The sequence below is a fragment of the Suncus etruscus genome, chromosome X (assembly GCF_024139225.1).
Source record: "Suncus etruscus isolate mSunEtr1 chromosome X, mSunEtr1.pri.cur, whole genome shotgun sequence".
Taxonomy (NCBI): Eukaryota; Metazoa; Chordata; class Mammalia; order Eulipotyphla; family Soricidae; genus Suncus; species Suncus etruscus.
The window spans coordinates 10,361,738-10,375,529 of NC_064868.1; the positions used below are offsets into that span (position 1 = coordinate 10,361,738).

A 13,792-nucleotide genomic window follows, 5' to 3' on the forward strand; every position below is an offset into this window, starting at 1 on the left:
AAAGTGATGAAAAATTGAGATCCACAATAGGCTCACATTATAGGATGTATCTTGAAACTCTGAAATCCTGAGTTATATCAAAAATTTCAAGCTTGTCTGGGAATTAATGAGGTGTGCAATGTGTGAGGTTTCACTGTCCATCAAAATAATTCTTGTAAAAAGACCATAAAATAGTGAGTCCTCTCATGTCATTACATGACCTTGGGAGTAAAATTTAAATTGAAGTGGGGCATAATCTTATTTTAGAAATGTGAATTGAGAGAGAGAGAGAGAGAGGAGAGAGAGCGAGAAAGAGAGAACAGGAAGATGGTGATATCTGGGTTTATCTTAGGGGACTTAGAGCTGGGCATTCAGATGCCCCGATCCATTCCTGAGCTCATCACCTTTCCTTGAGTCCAGGAGAGAATTTTCTGTTAAGGCTCTCATCTCTTCACACATCATTTTCCATGCTCTGGGAAACCATCCATTGTCATATCTTACTCTTGAGAGTGAGGTAGGAGTGGATGATCATCCTTCTTCCTGCCTTTCTTGCTCTTTCTCCAGGGCTTTTGAAAATCCTCTTGGTTAGTCACAGAACCAAGTAGGAAATTCTTCCACTTTCAATTGAGCTGTCTCTTGAAGGCAGTCAAACCAAGAGACATCTTTGTCCATCCACTTTGTACTGCACTTCAACTTCTGTTTGCCTCAGCTTATGTGCTCAGAGACACATGTGGTGATCTTTTTTTTTCTTTTAGTTTTGGGGCAATACCTGGCAGTGTTCAGAGGTTACTCCTAACTCTGAGCCCAGTAATCACTCTTGGCAGGGCTGGGGGACCATACAGGAATGTTTGGAATAGAACCTAGCACATCCTCGTTCCAGGCAAGCTTCCTCCTCACTACACTATACTATTACTCTGGCCCCGCATGGTGATCTTTGTGTATATTTTTGGGCTCTATGATACTTCAGGCCTTTGGACAAAAGACTAGAGTAGGGGACAAAGCTGTCTATTAGGTCCTATGAACCTAATATCTCACCAAGGCTGTATTTGAAAAGAAATATCAAGCAATGGAAAGAACATGAAATCACAAAGAAGTTCAAGTCTACATTAATACTCTTGTCTCTCAACTGTGCCCTCTGTCCTTGGGAACATGAAGTAATCTCCATGAGCACACTTCACCATCCAAATCCTTTCTGAGGTGCTTGTGAGCGTGGGAAAAAATGTGTGAAGGCCCGCATGTGGCATATCATTGGTGAAGTGAGTCTTTTCTCAACTCTTCTAGAGTTCCAGAACTCTATTCAAATTTCATCTCAATCCAGTGGGCCTGTCACTCTTGTTTCAGCCCCCGAGGCCCTTGTCCTTCTCATTTTAGACTTCCACTTTTTTTGTGATGTAGAGCAGTGTGCTTGCTAAGGTGCCTCTCTCTCCTGTAAAGATCAACAAATGACACTAGTCACTCCCTTAGTCCAAATTTACCAGACTCACCTTGAAGGAAAACGATGATCAGCCCTGTTCCTTAGCATCACCAAAGGAGCCATAGAATAAATGTAATCAGGTTGACTCAAATAATATGACATTACCTTTCATTAGTCAGATAGGGCACAATCCTGGCAGTTTCCTATAGGTAAGCCTCAGATATTCATGGGTCTGTCTTTTCATCTAATACAAGATGGCCACTATATAAGTGAATTTAATATTTAACAAATTCCTGTAGCAAAGGTGATCAAGTATAGGATTTCAACTCGAAACAAAAGTATAAAAGTGATTTATAGGCTCTGAACAACACCAAGCAAAGGCAAAGTGTTTTTAAAATTACTCACGAACATATAATAATTTAACTCAGGGTCACTGAAATTTTATGTACAATAATCATAGTGTGTGTGTGTGTGTGAAAGAGATAAATGTATATAAATTCTACTGAACTCATTTCTAAGGTGTAGTTTCACAAGAGGAAAGTGTTTACATGGGGCTATTTGTTGACTGCTCAGGATATATTTAGCTTGAGTTAGTGCTTAGCTTCCACCTAAAAAGGGATGTCTTTGAAAGTTATGGAAAGGGATTGCTTGATATTAGACTTTACTGTTCATGTTTAGTGTGTGAGGGGAAAGGGGGAAGAGTTGGGGCCTGAGTGGAGCTGTCTACAGGAGTACAGGATAAAGAACAGCTTATTATGCTGGATTTCACTGAAGCATTCTCAGACAGACTGGTCCCAGGAGAGTGGATTATCAGTGTTTGGCTGGTAATACATTTATTTTTAACAGTTTAGTCTTGAAATAGACACCATTCCTCCCAGCAACCCAGGGTTAACTCTGACTTATTCCCTAGTAATTTCTCCTTCCTTGTACGGCTGTGAAGGACACAAAGGGTCAGAAGGTTTGTCTCCTGCCTATATCCCCATAGTCAGCTTTCATGTACACACCTGGGAACCCATAGCCAATTGTGTCTAGTTGGCCTGTGGCAAAAGTGGCTTAAAAACCTTTGAGTTCCACAGATTGACAATGTCATTCAACTCTGGAGTCCCCAAACAAAGCTAATCTCTTTGATTATAGGCCATTTGGTGCATGGATAGACTTGGAAGCCAATAATGAGTGGCGACTTTTGGCTTAAATGAAGGCGTCATAACTGAACTTCACTGAACCCCTGTTCTATGACTAAGTTCATTTTCATCCGTGGCTGAGCTGTGCTTATTGGATGTAGCCTTAAAACTATTTATTGACCTAAAGGTCCTGCATCTTTCAAGATGAAACCAAATTGCAGGACCCAGAGGTTCAATCCAGGGCTTGTTCATAAGATGGATGGTTGGTTTTGTGGGTGGCCAGATGAACCGGGCTCTGCCATCCACATTTATGGAGACTCATCAAGCCAACCATAGGGAAGGTCCTTGTGTGTGTGAGGCTTGGGAAAGGGGAGATCATCTTGCTGTATAATATCGCTCCTCACGGCAGCTTTGCCCTGTCAGCGGCAGCCGTTGGTGGAAAGACTGCTTTGTTTATTGCTTAATCTATCATTGTTGAGTTGCCTGCCTCAGGGAGGCTCAATTTAAGATAGATTGAAAGGTAGTGTCTGTCAATTGAATAAACACAGATGGTTTTCCACAGCAAAAATTGATTTTTTTCCCCTCTTGCCAAAGACATAAGCGCTAAACGTGATTATCTTTGGAAGCCAGGCGTGAAATGTCTTAGCTCCAGTGCCTGCCACACTTTGCCCTAGCACAGAGAGGTGTTGCCACCTGGGAGGTAGGGTCTTTCTCTCTTTCGCCTCTCTCTCTTTCTCCCATCTCCCTCTCCCTTTCTCTCTCTCTCTCTCCTCTCTCTCCTCTCCCTGGGTTTTTGGGTTTTGGAGGTGGTGTGGAGATTTGACTTCTCTAGTGTAAGGGGTTGCTATCCCAGTAGGAAGGTTGGAGTTCGTCCATCAGTGAAGTCATAAGATCATTTTCTGATGGTTGTAGGCCACCGAAAGATTTGCCCAAGGTCACACAGGTACCCTAGACTTGAGCACAACACCCCTCCCCCTAAAATTTTTTTTCTCAGAAACTAGGAGAGAGGCCTGGCATTTATGAGAAAAGACTCCACTTCTTAACTGGAAGTAGGTTCAGAGATGGTTGATGAAATCCTTCTGGGAACCCAAATGCTAGACAGTAACTACCTGAGTTCTGAGACACTGAGAAACAAGTCTTTCAAAGAAAGATTAAGAGTGAAAGTTGAGCGTTAGAAATTCAAGATAACAACCGGTACATGAAGGTTAAAGAGGGGTGATGAGATATGGGAGCTGGAGTTGGCTGGTGTGTTAGTTTTTTGAGGGGGAGGTGTCTGTTTCTCTTGAATTCCCAAAGGTAACAACAATTTGTGGGGACTTCATTTATATCCACAGACCCAAAAGTCTCCAGAAGTGATAGCATGCCCATACCTTTCATAGTGCCATTACATGCAAAAGGGAGAGGGGTAGGAAAGTATTTGTGAAAAGAAGCAGAGGTAGCAGCTATGGGGCTGTTGTGATCACACAGGAAAATGCTTCAGAAGCAGAGCTAGAAACAATGAGGAGATTCAGTGGCCTTGAGCAAGAGACAGGGTCTGAACAATATCCTCTCATTTTGGGACTGGAAAAAAAAGGAGGGAAATTGATGGTCAAGGTCAAATAGCTAGAAGCAAGTTGGGATAGCAAATTGATCTATCTCTTGTTATGTTTTGTTTGTTTTTGATGCTCAGGGCTCACTCTTGGCAAGCTCAGGGGACCATATGAGGTTCTGGGTAATCAAACTCAGGTCATCTGCCCTACCTGTTGCTCCATTCCCTATCAGTCTTACCTCTCCGACTGTTCAGTTTAGTTAGGGACTTCTAGGATGTCAGGATAAACAGGCTTGTAGCAGTGGGCATGGATGAGATTTCCCTCCAGACTATAAACAGATCTTTACAACTGTCTTGATCATAAGTTGCAAAACTCTGCCAACACTAAGTACTTTCTCCTATCAATAGACAAATATCTAGTAAGAAGTCTTGTGGACTAGAGAGCTGACAGTTCTCTCTTTCAGAGAGAAAATTCACAACTAAAATTCTATTAGGATGTATGGGATGTACTTTAGGGTATGCTGATAGATTTTCTTGTTTGTTTAGGGACCATACCTGGTAGTGCTCAGGGTTTACTCCTGGCTCTGTGCTCAGGGATCACTCCTGGAGGGCTCAGGGTGCCATATGGGGTTCAGGGATCAATCTATCTGAACATGGATGAATCTGTTTGCAAACTGTCAGAACTGGCCAGTGCTTTGGTCAAAAATAAAACAAAAGCACTTCAGTTTGGGAGCTATTAAAGTGAAGTCATCAAACTCTTTTACTTAGAAAAAATTATTTAAGCCCAATATTTTCCTGCACATATTCTATTTCAATAGTACACTTTTAAAATAGAAGCTACTTATCTGTAGTTGTCTTTCTATCAGTTTTTTTTTTTTGGTTTTTGGTTTTTGGGTCACACCCGGCAGCACTTAGGGATTACTCCTGGCTCTATGCTCAGAAATCACTCCTGACAGGCTTGGGTGACCATGCGGGATGCTGGGATTCAAACCACTGTCCTTCTGCATATAAGGCAAATACCCTACCTCCATGCTATCTCTCCGGCCCCTCTATCAGTTCTTAAAGCTAACATCCCCCCTCCTACCCCAGAAACTTTCTAGAAAGTATATCCATCTCCTCCCACAGAATTTAGGTAAAATATATGTGAAATATAAACATACTTCTCTGTACACTTAGATCTGATCTCTCTCCCCCATTTCAAACTAACTGTTTCTGTGTAGCTGACTATGACAGCCAAATCTCAGTAAACAACATTTGGCTGCAAATCAAAAGTGATACTATCTTTTATGCACCTAGAAATCAATTGCTATTATCATCAAATTGTCCCCTAAAATACTTCTCTTCTTCAGTTGAACTGTTCCATGAATGATCCTAATCAGGGAATAGCACAAAAATTCCCATGAAAAATAAAATGTATGTATGCCCCATAGTTCCCCCTCCCTAAATGCAGGATTCCCCCATATGCCTTAGATTCTGCCCCATCATCCTTCAGCTATGGATGGACACTGTGGGGGAACTTGAACTCTCTTATTTGTATGTTCTTATCTTCTAGTTCATATTATCTTTCCAGAGACAAGCAGAATGGTCCCATCTTTAGGCAGGACTGATGAATGGTCTCATGAAACAACTAGGGTCCCAGTGACATTCACCACAGAGAAGTATTTTCATCCGTGAAATCATGTCACTGAGAACTGTCTTCTCTCAGTCATTGCTTAGGATGCTAGCTGTCAGCCCACATCTACAATGGGTTGTGTAGTCAGTAGTGGTTCTGCCTTACACTGATGACACCCACGTTCTTCCATGTCCTCAGAAAATATCTCTAACAAACAATTCACACTCACTCAGTCATATATTTGAAACTGACTTTGCATGTTAGCAATTGGGGATTGCTCCTCCTACACGGGGCTCTTTCATAAGGTTGCCTTTCCATACTACCAGTGTAAATGAATAAAATGAATAAAAGTGTGGGATTAGAAATCTAACTAGGGGCCAGGAAGATGGCGCTAAAGGTAAGGTGTCTGCCTTAGGACGGACCGCGGTTTGATCCCCTGGTGTCCCATATGGTCCCCCCAAGCCAGGGGCAATTTCTGAGCGCATAGCCAGGAGTAATCCCTGAGCGTCAAACGGGTGTGGCCCAAAAACCAAAAACTAAAAAAAAAAAAAGAAATCTACCTAAAGACTCAAACCACATTTTCGCATTTTTTGGGGGGATGGAATGTATCCAGCAGTGCTCAGGGCTAACTCCGTGCTCAGGAATCAACCTGGCAGGGCCCCGGTTTGGGAATCAAACCCAAGCCAGTCTCATGCAAGGCGAATACCTGAACACCTAAACTATCTCTCTAGTCACATATCACATGTTTAAAGCAAAAACTCCTATGTAAAGAAATAACAAGGTTGGGGCCGGGTAGGTGGCGCTGGAGGTAAGGTGTCTGCCTTGCAAGCGCTAGCCAAGGAAGGACCGCGGCGGTTCGATGCCCCGGCGTCCCATATGGTCCCCCCAAGCCAGGGGCGATTTCTGAGCACATAGCCAGGAGTAACCCTTGAGCGTCAAACGGGTGTGGCCCAAAAAAAAAAGAAATAACAAGGTGACACCTTGCATAGAGGGATTGTCTTACACCGTTTTGGTTATTAAAATCTCATTCAGCATGGAGTTTCTAGAACTTGACTGGTTACCCCTGTGCATTGAGATTGGTGGCTTAGAATAACGATTTTCTGATTTCATTTTCTTTTCCAAAAATGTGATGAGTTTGGTTAATAGCAGATGCAGCATTCACAAATTGCAGTGGGAGGGCCGGCGAGGTGGCGCTAGAGATAAGGTGTCTGCCTTGTAAGCGCTAGCCAAGGAAGGACCTCTGTTTGATTCCCCAGAATCCCATATGGTCCCCCCAAGCCAGGGGCAATTTCTGAGCGCTTAGCCAGGAGTAACACCTGAGCATCAAACGGGTGTGGCCCGAAAAACAAACAAACAAACAAACAAAAAAAACAAGTTGCAGTGGAATGTGGACTCTAGTGGAATTTTCAACTCAAAGCAAGGATACCACCGCAAACCTTCAAAGGGTGTTTGGAGGGGACAGAGACAGCATAGTGAGGGCTATTTACCAGACATAAAGCGAAAAAGAAAGATGGGATTCACATGGGCACAGGGTCAAGGGACATCTAGACATACCCCTCATGACAGATGTTTCCATTGATGAGGCTGAAGGTGGCCATGGAGGGATGCGTCGTCTTGAAGGAGGTCATGCACGTGGTACTTCTGCCGGTGCTTTGGGAGCGACCCAGCAGGCCAGGCCGGCAACAGAGGAGCTGAGTGTTGAACTGTTTCCTGAAAGTCTTGCTCAGTAGGTAGAGGGCAAAAGGATTCACACAGGAATTGGTGAAGGCCAGGAGGCGGGCACAGATGCTGGAGACAAAGTGGAGCATGGAGGTGTCCACCTCTGAGTAGTGGTAGGAGCGGTACAGGTAGATGACATGGTTGGGGAGCCAGCAGACAGCGAAGAGAGCCACAAACACCAGCACGGTCTTGGCCAAGCGCTTCCGGGATTCAATCTAAGGAGAGTCACACACAGAGGGACAAATCAAGAAGCGGGAGAGCAGGTTTCATAAGGCCAAAGATTCCAAGAAAAGGCAGAAAGAAGGAAAGAAACCAGATCTGAAAGTCAGAGAAAAGAGAATACAGGAGGGAAGCCAGGAAATGAGAAGGGAAATGAGAAAAGGGACAAGAATAGTCAGGAACACAGAAATGAACGAGGCCAGAACACTGCTTATCACATGATAGAATGGATGTACTGCACAAAACAATTTCAGAGGTGCCCCCTTTCAGGGGTGCATTGGTGTGCTTTAATAGCTATAAAATCTCGTGTCTTTCTCTGCTCCTCAGTTAAAATGGTATTATTCCTTCTGTTGCTAAAAACTAAAAATATTTTTAAAAAGAGCCACATTGGCTCTTCCCCATTGACCAAACCAAGACAACTTCTGGTCATTTTTTCTTAATTCAAGTTATTTCTCTAGAAACCCAGAGTCTCTGATAAAGCGGGATTCTCCCACACTAGGGTACCATAGCAGGACCAATGAACGATCTCATGAAACAACTAGGGTCCCAGTGACATTCACCACAGAGAAGTATTTTCATCTCTGAAACCATATTACTGGGAACTGTCTTCTCGCACTCACTGAGGTCTATTAAAGGGGGCACCTCATAGGGACTGGGCCCTCCACTGAAATGGATGGTATCATTCTGCTTATCTCTGGAAAGAGATGGATGAAATGATGGATCTTACAGGAGATGGGACAGAATCTAAGGCGTATGGAGGGAATCCTGCATTTGGGTGGGAAGACTGGGGGCACACATACTTTCTCTTTTAAAGGGGTTCATACTCTAGGCCAGGGATAAAAAATGGAATTTCCAAGATGTAAGGATCTGAATTCAAGTCAATGTGAGCCCATCATAATAGAATAACTTTTTTGTCTTCAGCCAGTCTTGTTTTCCTGTTCTTGGTGTTATGTCTTTCTACTCTGATGGTGTAATTGGTTTTAAATAAATCACAGCCTCCTGAGTGTCAACAGTTTATTTATTTGGTTTGGGATTTTTAGCTCAGAGGATATTCCATCCTCTGCACAGGAATTACTTTTGGCTGTGTCTGAAATTCTAGGTGGAATGCTGAGGATTAAACTTGGATCAGATATGTATAAAGCAAACTCTGTAAGCAGTGAACTATCTTTCCAGTTCTTCAATATTTTATCTTTAAAACACACACACACACACACCACCACCACCACCACCACCACCACCACCACCACCACCACCACCACCACCACCACCACCACCATCACTACCACCATCACCCCTTTGCTAGACATTTTTCTTTAAAAAATCACACTGAAAATCTTTTAGGTTTTCACTCTCTCCCCATCTAAGGTCTTATCCTCTTTAGAGTACATGATTTAGAGGGCTGAGAAGATTGCTCAAAGGACCATAAAGGCATGCATGAGGCTCTGAGTTTGATCCCCAGCACCACATTTCCCCCTCCCCTGGTCACCCATAGTACTGCACTGTCCCTTGTCACCAAATAGTGGACTGTCAGGCCTGAGTGTCACCTCCAGACCCTGGAACACTGTTTGATACCACTGCCTCTTTCCCAAGAACAAGTGCACAGTATTCTGCAAAACTCCCAATCTCCCATACTTCTGCAACTAGAAATTTCCATTTTCCCTGTCATCTATTTGCAGAATCAGGTGGTGTGGACACCTAAAGACTTGTAAGTAGATCGTAAGTAGAACACAAGGGCCCAAATCCCCTAGAAAGCAATGCAACATCCTAAAAACCTACCTGCTTCTTAATGTGTATATTGCCTTCCACGGGCAGATTGTAAGCACTCTGGATCAGATTTTTGGCAATGAAGTAGTAGTAGACAGAGATGATTGACAGTGGGATGATGTAGAAGACTAAGAAGGAAGCCATAGAGTGGATCTTTGGGTGCAGATCATTGGAGTGTGGGTATGGGGCACAGCTGATGAAGGTCTGGTTCGTGCTTTCTTCATGGAAGGGATGTAGGTCAGAGAACACTGCCTCTGGGATAGCCAAAAGCATGGAGATGATCCAGATCAAGGCAGCCTTGAGGCAGATCTTCATTAGAGCATGAGAGGCCTGGATGTCCATGGGCCGGACAATGGCTTTGTATCTGTGGCGGGAAAGAGGCTGTGTTAGTTATTTGGATTAGTGATGCCAGAAGCAGACCTTGTATGGGGTGAGCTCCTTGGTGTAGGATTAAGGAAGTGCTCACTCTCAGGTTCATGCAAGTGCTTATTCCCCACTCATATATTCCTGACAGTGAGTGCCTCCTTAAATTTTTTTACCCAAGCATCTCACTTCTCCTAGTTCTGGCTCTAATGGCTGTCTTTGCCTTTCTCCAGTAACAGTTTGCCCACACTTTTTTCTCTCTATTTGAAGACTTATCAAAACTACAGAAGCAATTTTCATTTTTTTCTGTTCAAATCTTAGGAAGTAATAATAAACCATGTTTGAACAAGGATCTGGAACAAGAATGTTGCAAAACCTTCATTACAAGTACTCATATAATTTTTCATCATTGACTTTAGGCAGGAACTATTTGCTACTTTATCAACTATCTTCCATTTTCAAAGGCTATAAAAGTTGTACATAGGAGCACTGTTATTATTCGGATGAATGCCTGCCCCTTCTCTCTCCCCCGGACTCCTATTTTTGGTGGATTTTTGGTCCATCCATGCTTCGATACTGGATAGAGGTACCTCTGCGTTAGGTTAAGTGCTTTGGGAAACAGACAATGAGAATTTAGTTTGAAGGACAACAGGTTAAATGAGGAGTAATATCTATGAAAGGAAAAAAAGGAGCAAGCATGTTGGGGAGCAGGTTTGGTCAGATACCGTACAGATGTGACAGTGTCTATATCAGCCAAAGTGCCCAACCCCGCTAGTTTGTTTCAGAAGAATCAGCAAGTTTTCTCACTGAAAAGCTAAATTCCTAAGAAATCTTTCAGTCCTAGCAAATTCAGATAACTGGTAACCTGAATGAACCCAATGGAAAGTTCAGGAGTGAAAATCACTCAGCAGGAGTCCAACAGGACCATTGTAGCAACACATTGCTTAGTCATTGACTCAGGTTACCCCTTAAAGAGTGTGACCGTTTACTATCTGGTTCAGTTCCTGCACAGAATACCTCCCAGTTCCCAAAAAGAGCATGAGGAGAGCTTGAAAGCTGACGTGGGCCCTAAAGAAAGTAACAGCTAAAGGCTATCAATGATATCACCCACCGGTAGAGAGTGAGTTTTCTGCAAAGAAGTCCTGAATAGGGGACCCCATTATCTCCCCCAGATCCCCAGTCAATGCTTAGCACTGTGAGCAACACACCTATTTTCATGAGAAGTGTCCCCCCTTGTATTTTGACCCCATGTAATCCTGGTCTCACTAAACCAGGAATGTAATGGCCTGAGAGCATCCCCAGAGATGAGTCTCTCTAGTGGCCAAAGAGCATGTCCTTCTTTTTTCTTTTTTTTTTTCTTTTTCTTTTTCTATTATTTTTTTTGGTTTTTGGGCCACACCTGGCGGTGCTCAGGGGTTACTCCTGGCTGTCTGCTCAAAAATAGCTCCTGGCAGACACGGGGGACCATATGGGACACCGGGATTCGAACCAACCACCTTAGGTCCTGGATCGGCTGCTTGCAAGGCAAACGCCACTGTGCTATCTCTCATCTGTGGGATTAAAGAAAAACAAAAGACATTATTGTAATAATACCCATAGATAATAGGTATGAGGGCTGGAAGCACAGGCCCATGATATGAAGCTTCCCACAAAGAGTAGTGAGTGTAGTTAGAGAAATAACTATATTAACAACTATCATGACAATGGTAACGAGTGAGAAAAATAGAAATCCTGTCTAGAGTACAGGCAAGGGGTAGGAGAGGAAGGAGATGGGAGGGCATTGGTGGTGGGAATATTGCACTGGTAGAGGGAGGTATCCTTTTTTATAATGGAAATCCAACTACAAACTTGTATGTAATCGTGGTTTGTAAACTTGACACAGCAATGGTTCTTAAATAAAGATATTATTTAAAACCAAAACAAAAACGCTATTTGTGTATATGTACATGTGAACATGTGTACCTGCATCACATTTTCCAAATGGCTTTAGCGTCTATAGACACAACTATTTTTAGTGTCATCAGTCTTATGTTCCTAAACTAGAGGACATTATTATTTACTGTACATTTCTAATTCCCAGCACACCAGAACACAGGTGTACTGGTATTTTCCTTACCATCCATATATTATCTAGTTCACTTTGAGCAATTGCCAAAAAGGCACATATTTTTAAAGGAAATTCTCTTTTATTCTGGCACTTTCTCTAGAAATTAGTCATTTTATTTTTTGGTTTTGTTTTCTTATTTTGAATTCTGGTTAGCTGCACGCAAGGCAAGGCAAGGCAAGGCAAACACTTTATCCACTGTACTATCTCTCCAGCTCCCATTTCAAATTTTTTAATCCCTAGTTAGTAAGTAGACAAGGAACTGATACCTTAATTCAAAAGTATGTGAGCCTCAAGATCTAGAGATAGAACAAAAGGTAGGCACTTGTCTTGCACACAGCTGACCAGGTTTAATCCTGACATCCCATATGTTTCCCTCAGCCTGATAGGAGTGATTCCCGGGTGCAGAGCCAGGAGTAACTCCTGAGCACAGCAAGGTGTGGCCCCAAAACAAATAACAACAACAACAAATAATAATAATCCTTATATGAGCCTCTGTAGCCAAAGATGCTTCTGACTTTCACAAATGGATTAGAGATGTGGTCATAATTAGGAATTCTATCTGCATTTCCTAGAAAATACTAGACATAAATATCATTAGATGCTCCAAAGTGAGGGTGGTTGATATATTTCTCAGAAACTGGACTGAACACCTTGCCACCTTCTCTCTTGGGAGTCTTGTATTTTTTGAGACAAATGAAACTAGACATAGAAACTAGGAGCTGTTATTTCAGCATGTAACTTTTATTTGGGGGGGTATTAGGTCACACCCAGCAGCGCTCAGGGGTTACTCTTGGCTCTATGTTCAGAAACCGCTTCTGGCAGGCTCAAGGGACCATATGGGATGCCAGGATTTGAACCACCATCCTTGTGAATGTAGGCAAACACCTTACCTCCATGCTATCTCTCCTGCCTCTCAGCGTGTAACTTTTTTTTTTTGTTTTGTTTTTTGTTTTTTGGGCCACACCCTTTGACGCTCAGGGGTTACTCCTGGCTATGCGCTCAGCAGTTGCTCCTGGCTTGGGGGACCATATGGGACGCTGGGGGATCGAACCGTGGTCCGTCCAAGGCTAGCGCAGGCAAGGCAGGCACCTTACCTCTAGCGCCACCGCCCGGCCCTCAGCGTGTAACTTTTAAAACAAAACATTATTTGTATATCTTTGGCAGAAAAATCATTTGACTCTAATTCTATTGATGTCTCTCTCTTTTTTTTTTGGTTTTTGGGCCACACCCGGTGGTGCTCAGGGGTTACTCCTGGCTATCTGCTCAGAAATAGCTCCTGTCATGCACGGGGGACCATATGGGACACCGGGGTTCGAACCAACCACCTTTGGTCCTGGATCGGCTGCTTGCAAGGCAAACGCCGCTGTGCTATCTCTCCGGGTCCCAAATTCTACTGATGTCTCTATACCTATTCATAGGTTGTCAGGAAATGTGCCATCCAAGTCCTTAACTGGAAATGTGTACTGGAATAACAACAGCCCTATTTTTCAGCAAATTTATGGCAAAAAAAGAGGCTTTCCATTTGACCCAGCAATTCCACTTCTTGAAATATACCCCAGGAGCCCCAAAAACAGAATGGAGAGAAGAGTTTTACACTCCTATGTTTCCTGTAGCACTATTCACAGTAGCTAAAATCTGGAAATATCCCAGGTGTCTAGGAATAGATGGCCGGATAAAGAAATGATGGTACATCTACATAATGGAATATTATGCAGCCATAAGAAAAGATAGTCATGCAATATTCTGCTATATGGAGGAACCTGGAGAAGATCATGCTGAGTGAAGTGAATCAGAGAGAGAGAGAGAGAGAGAGTCCAACACAGAATGATCTCTCTCATATGTGGGATATAAAGAAACATCATGGTGGAATAATAAATACCCAAGACAATGGAAAAATAGAACACGAGAACTGGTATTCAGTAGGAAATAAGTCCCTTGAGGGGTTTGGAGGCTAGGACATGGTGGG

At 43.1% G+C, this 13,792-nt stretch overlaps 1 protein-coding gene across 2 annotated transcripts in view; it reads right to left on the reverse strand.

Annotated features, from left to right (window-relative positions):
• Window positions 1-1,261: 1,261 nt before the first annotated feature.
• GRPR (gastrin releasing peptide receptor) overlaps window positions 1,262-13,792 on the reverse strand; it is a 42,154-nt gene continuing 29,623 nt past the window's right edge. Inside the window, exons 2-4 of one of the 2 annotated variants that reach the window (XM_049766799.1) lie at window positions 9,369-9,720; window positions 7,209-7,588; window positions 1,262-1,405 (exon numbers count right to left, since the gene is read on the reverse strand). In XM_049766799.1, the coding sequence (XP_049622756.1) occupies window positions 1,342-1,405; window positions 7,209-7,588; window positions 9,369-9,720 (796 nt within the window). In that variant the 3' untranslated portion in view covers window positions 1,262-1,341. Of the gene's footprint in view, window positions 1,406-7,198; window positions 7,589-9,368; window positions 9,721-13,792 lie in introns of those variants that run through there. The other variant, XM_049766800.1, reaches the window with a different exon arrangement.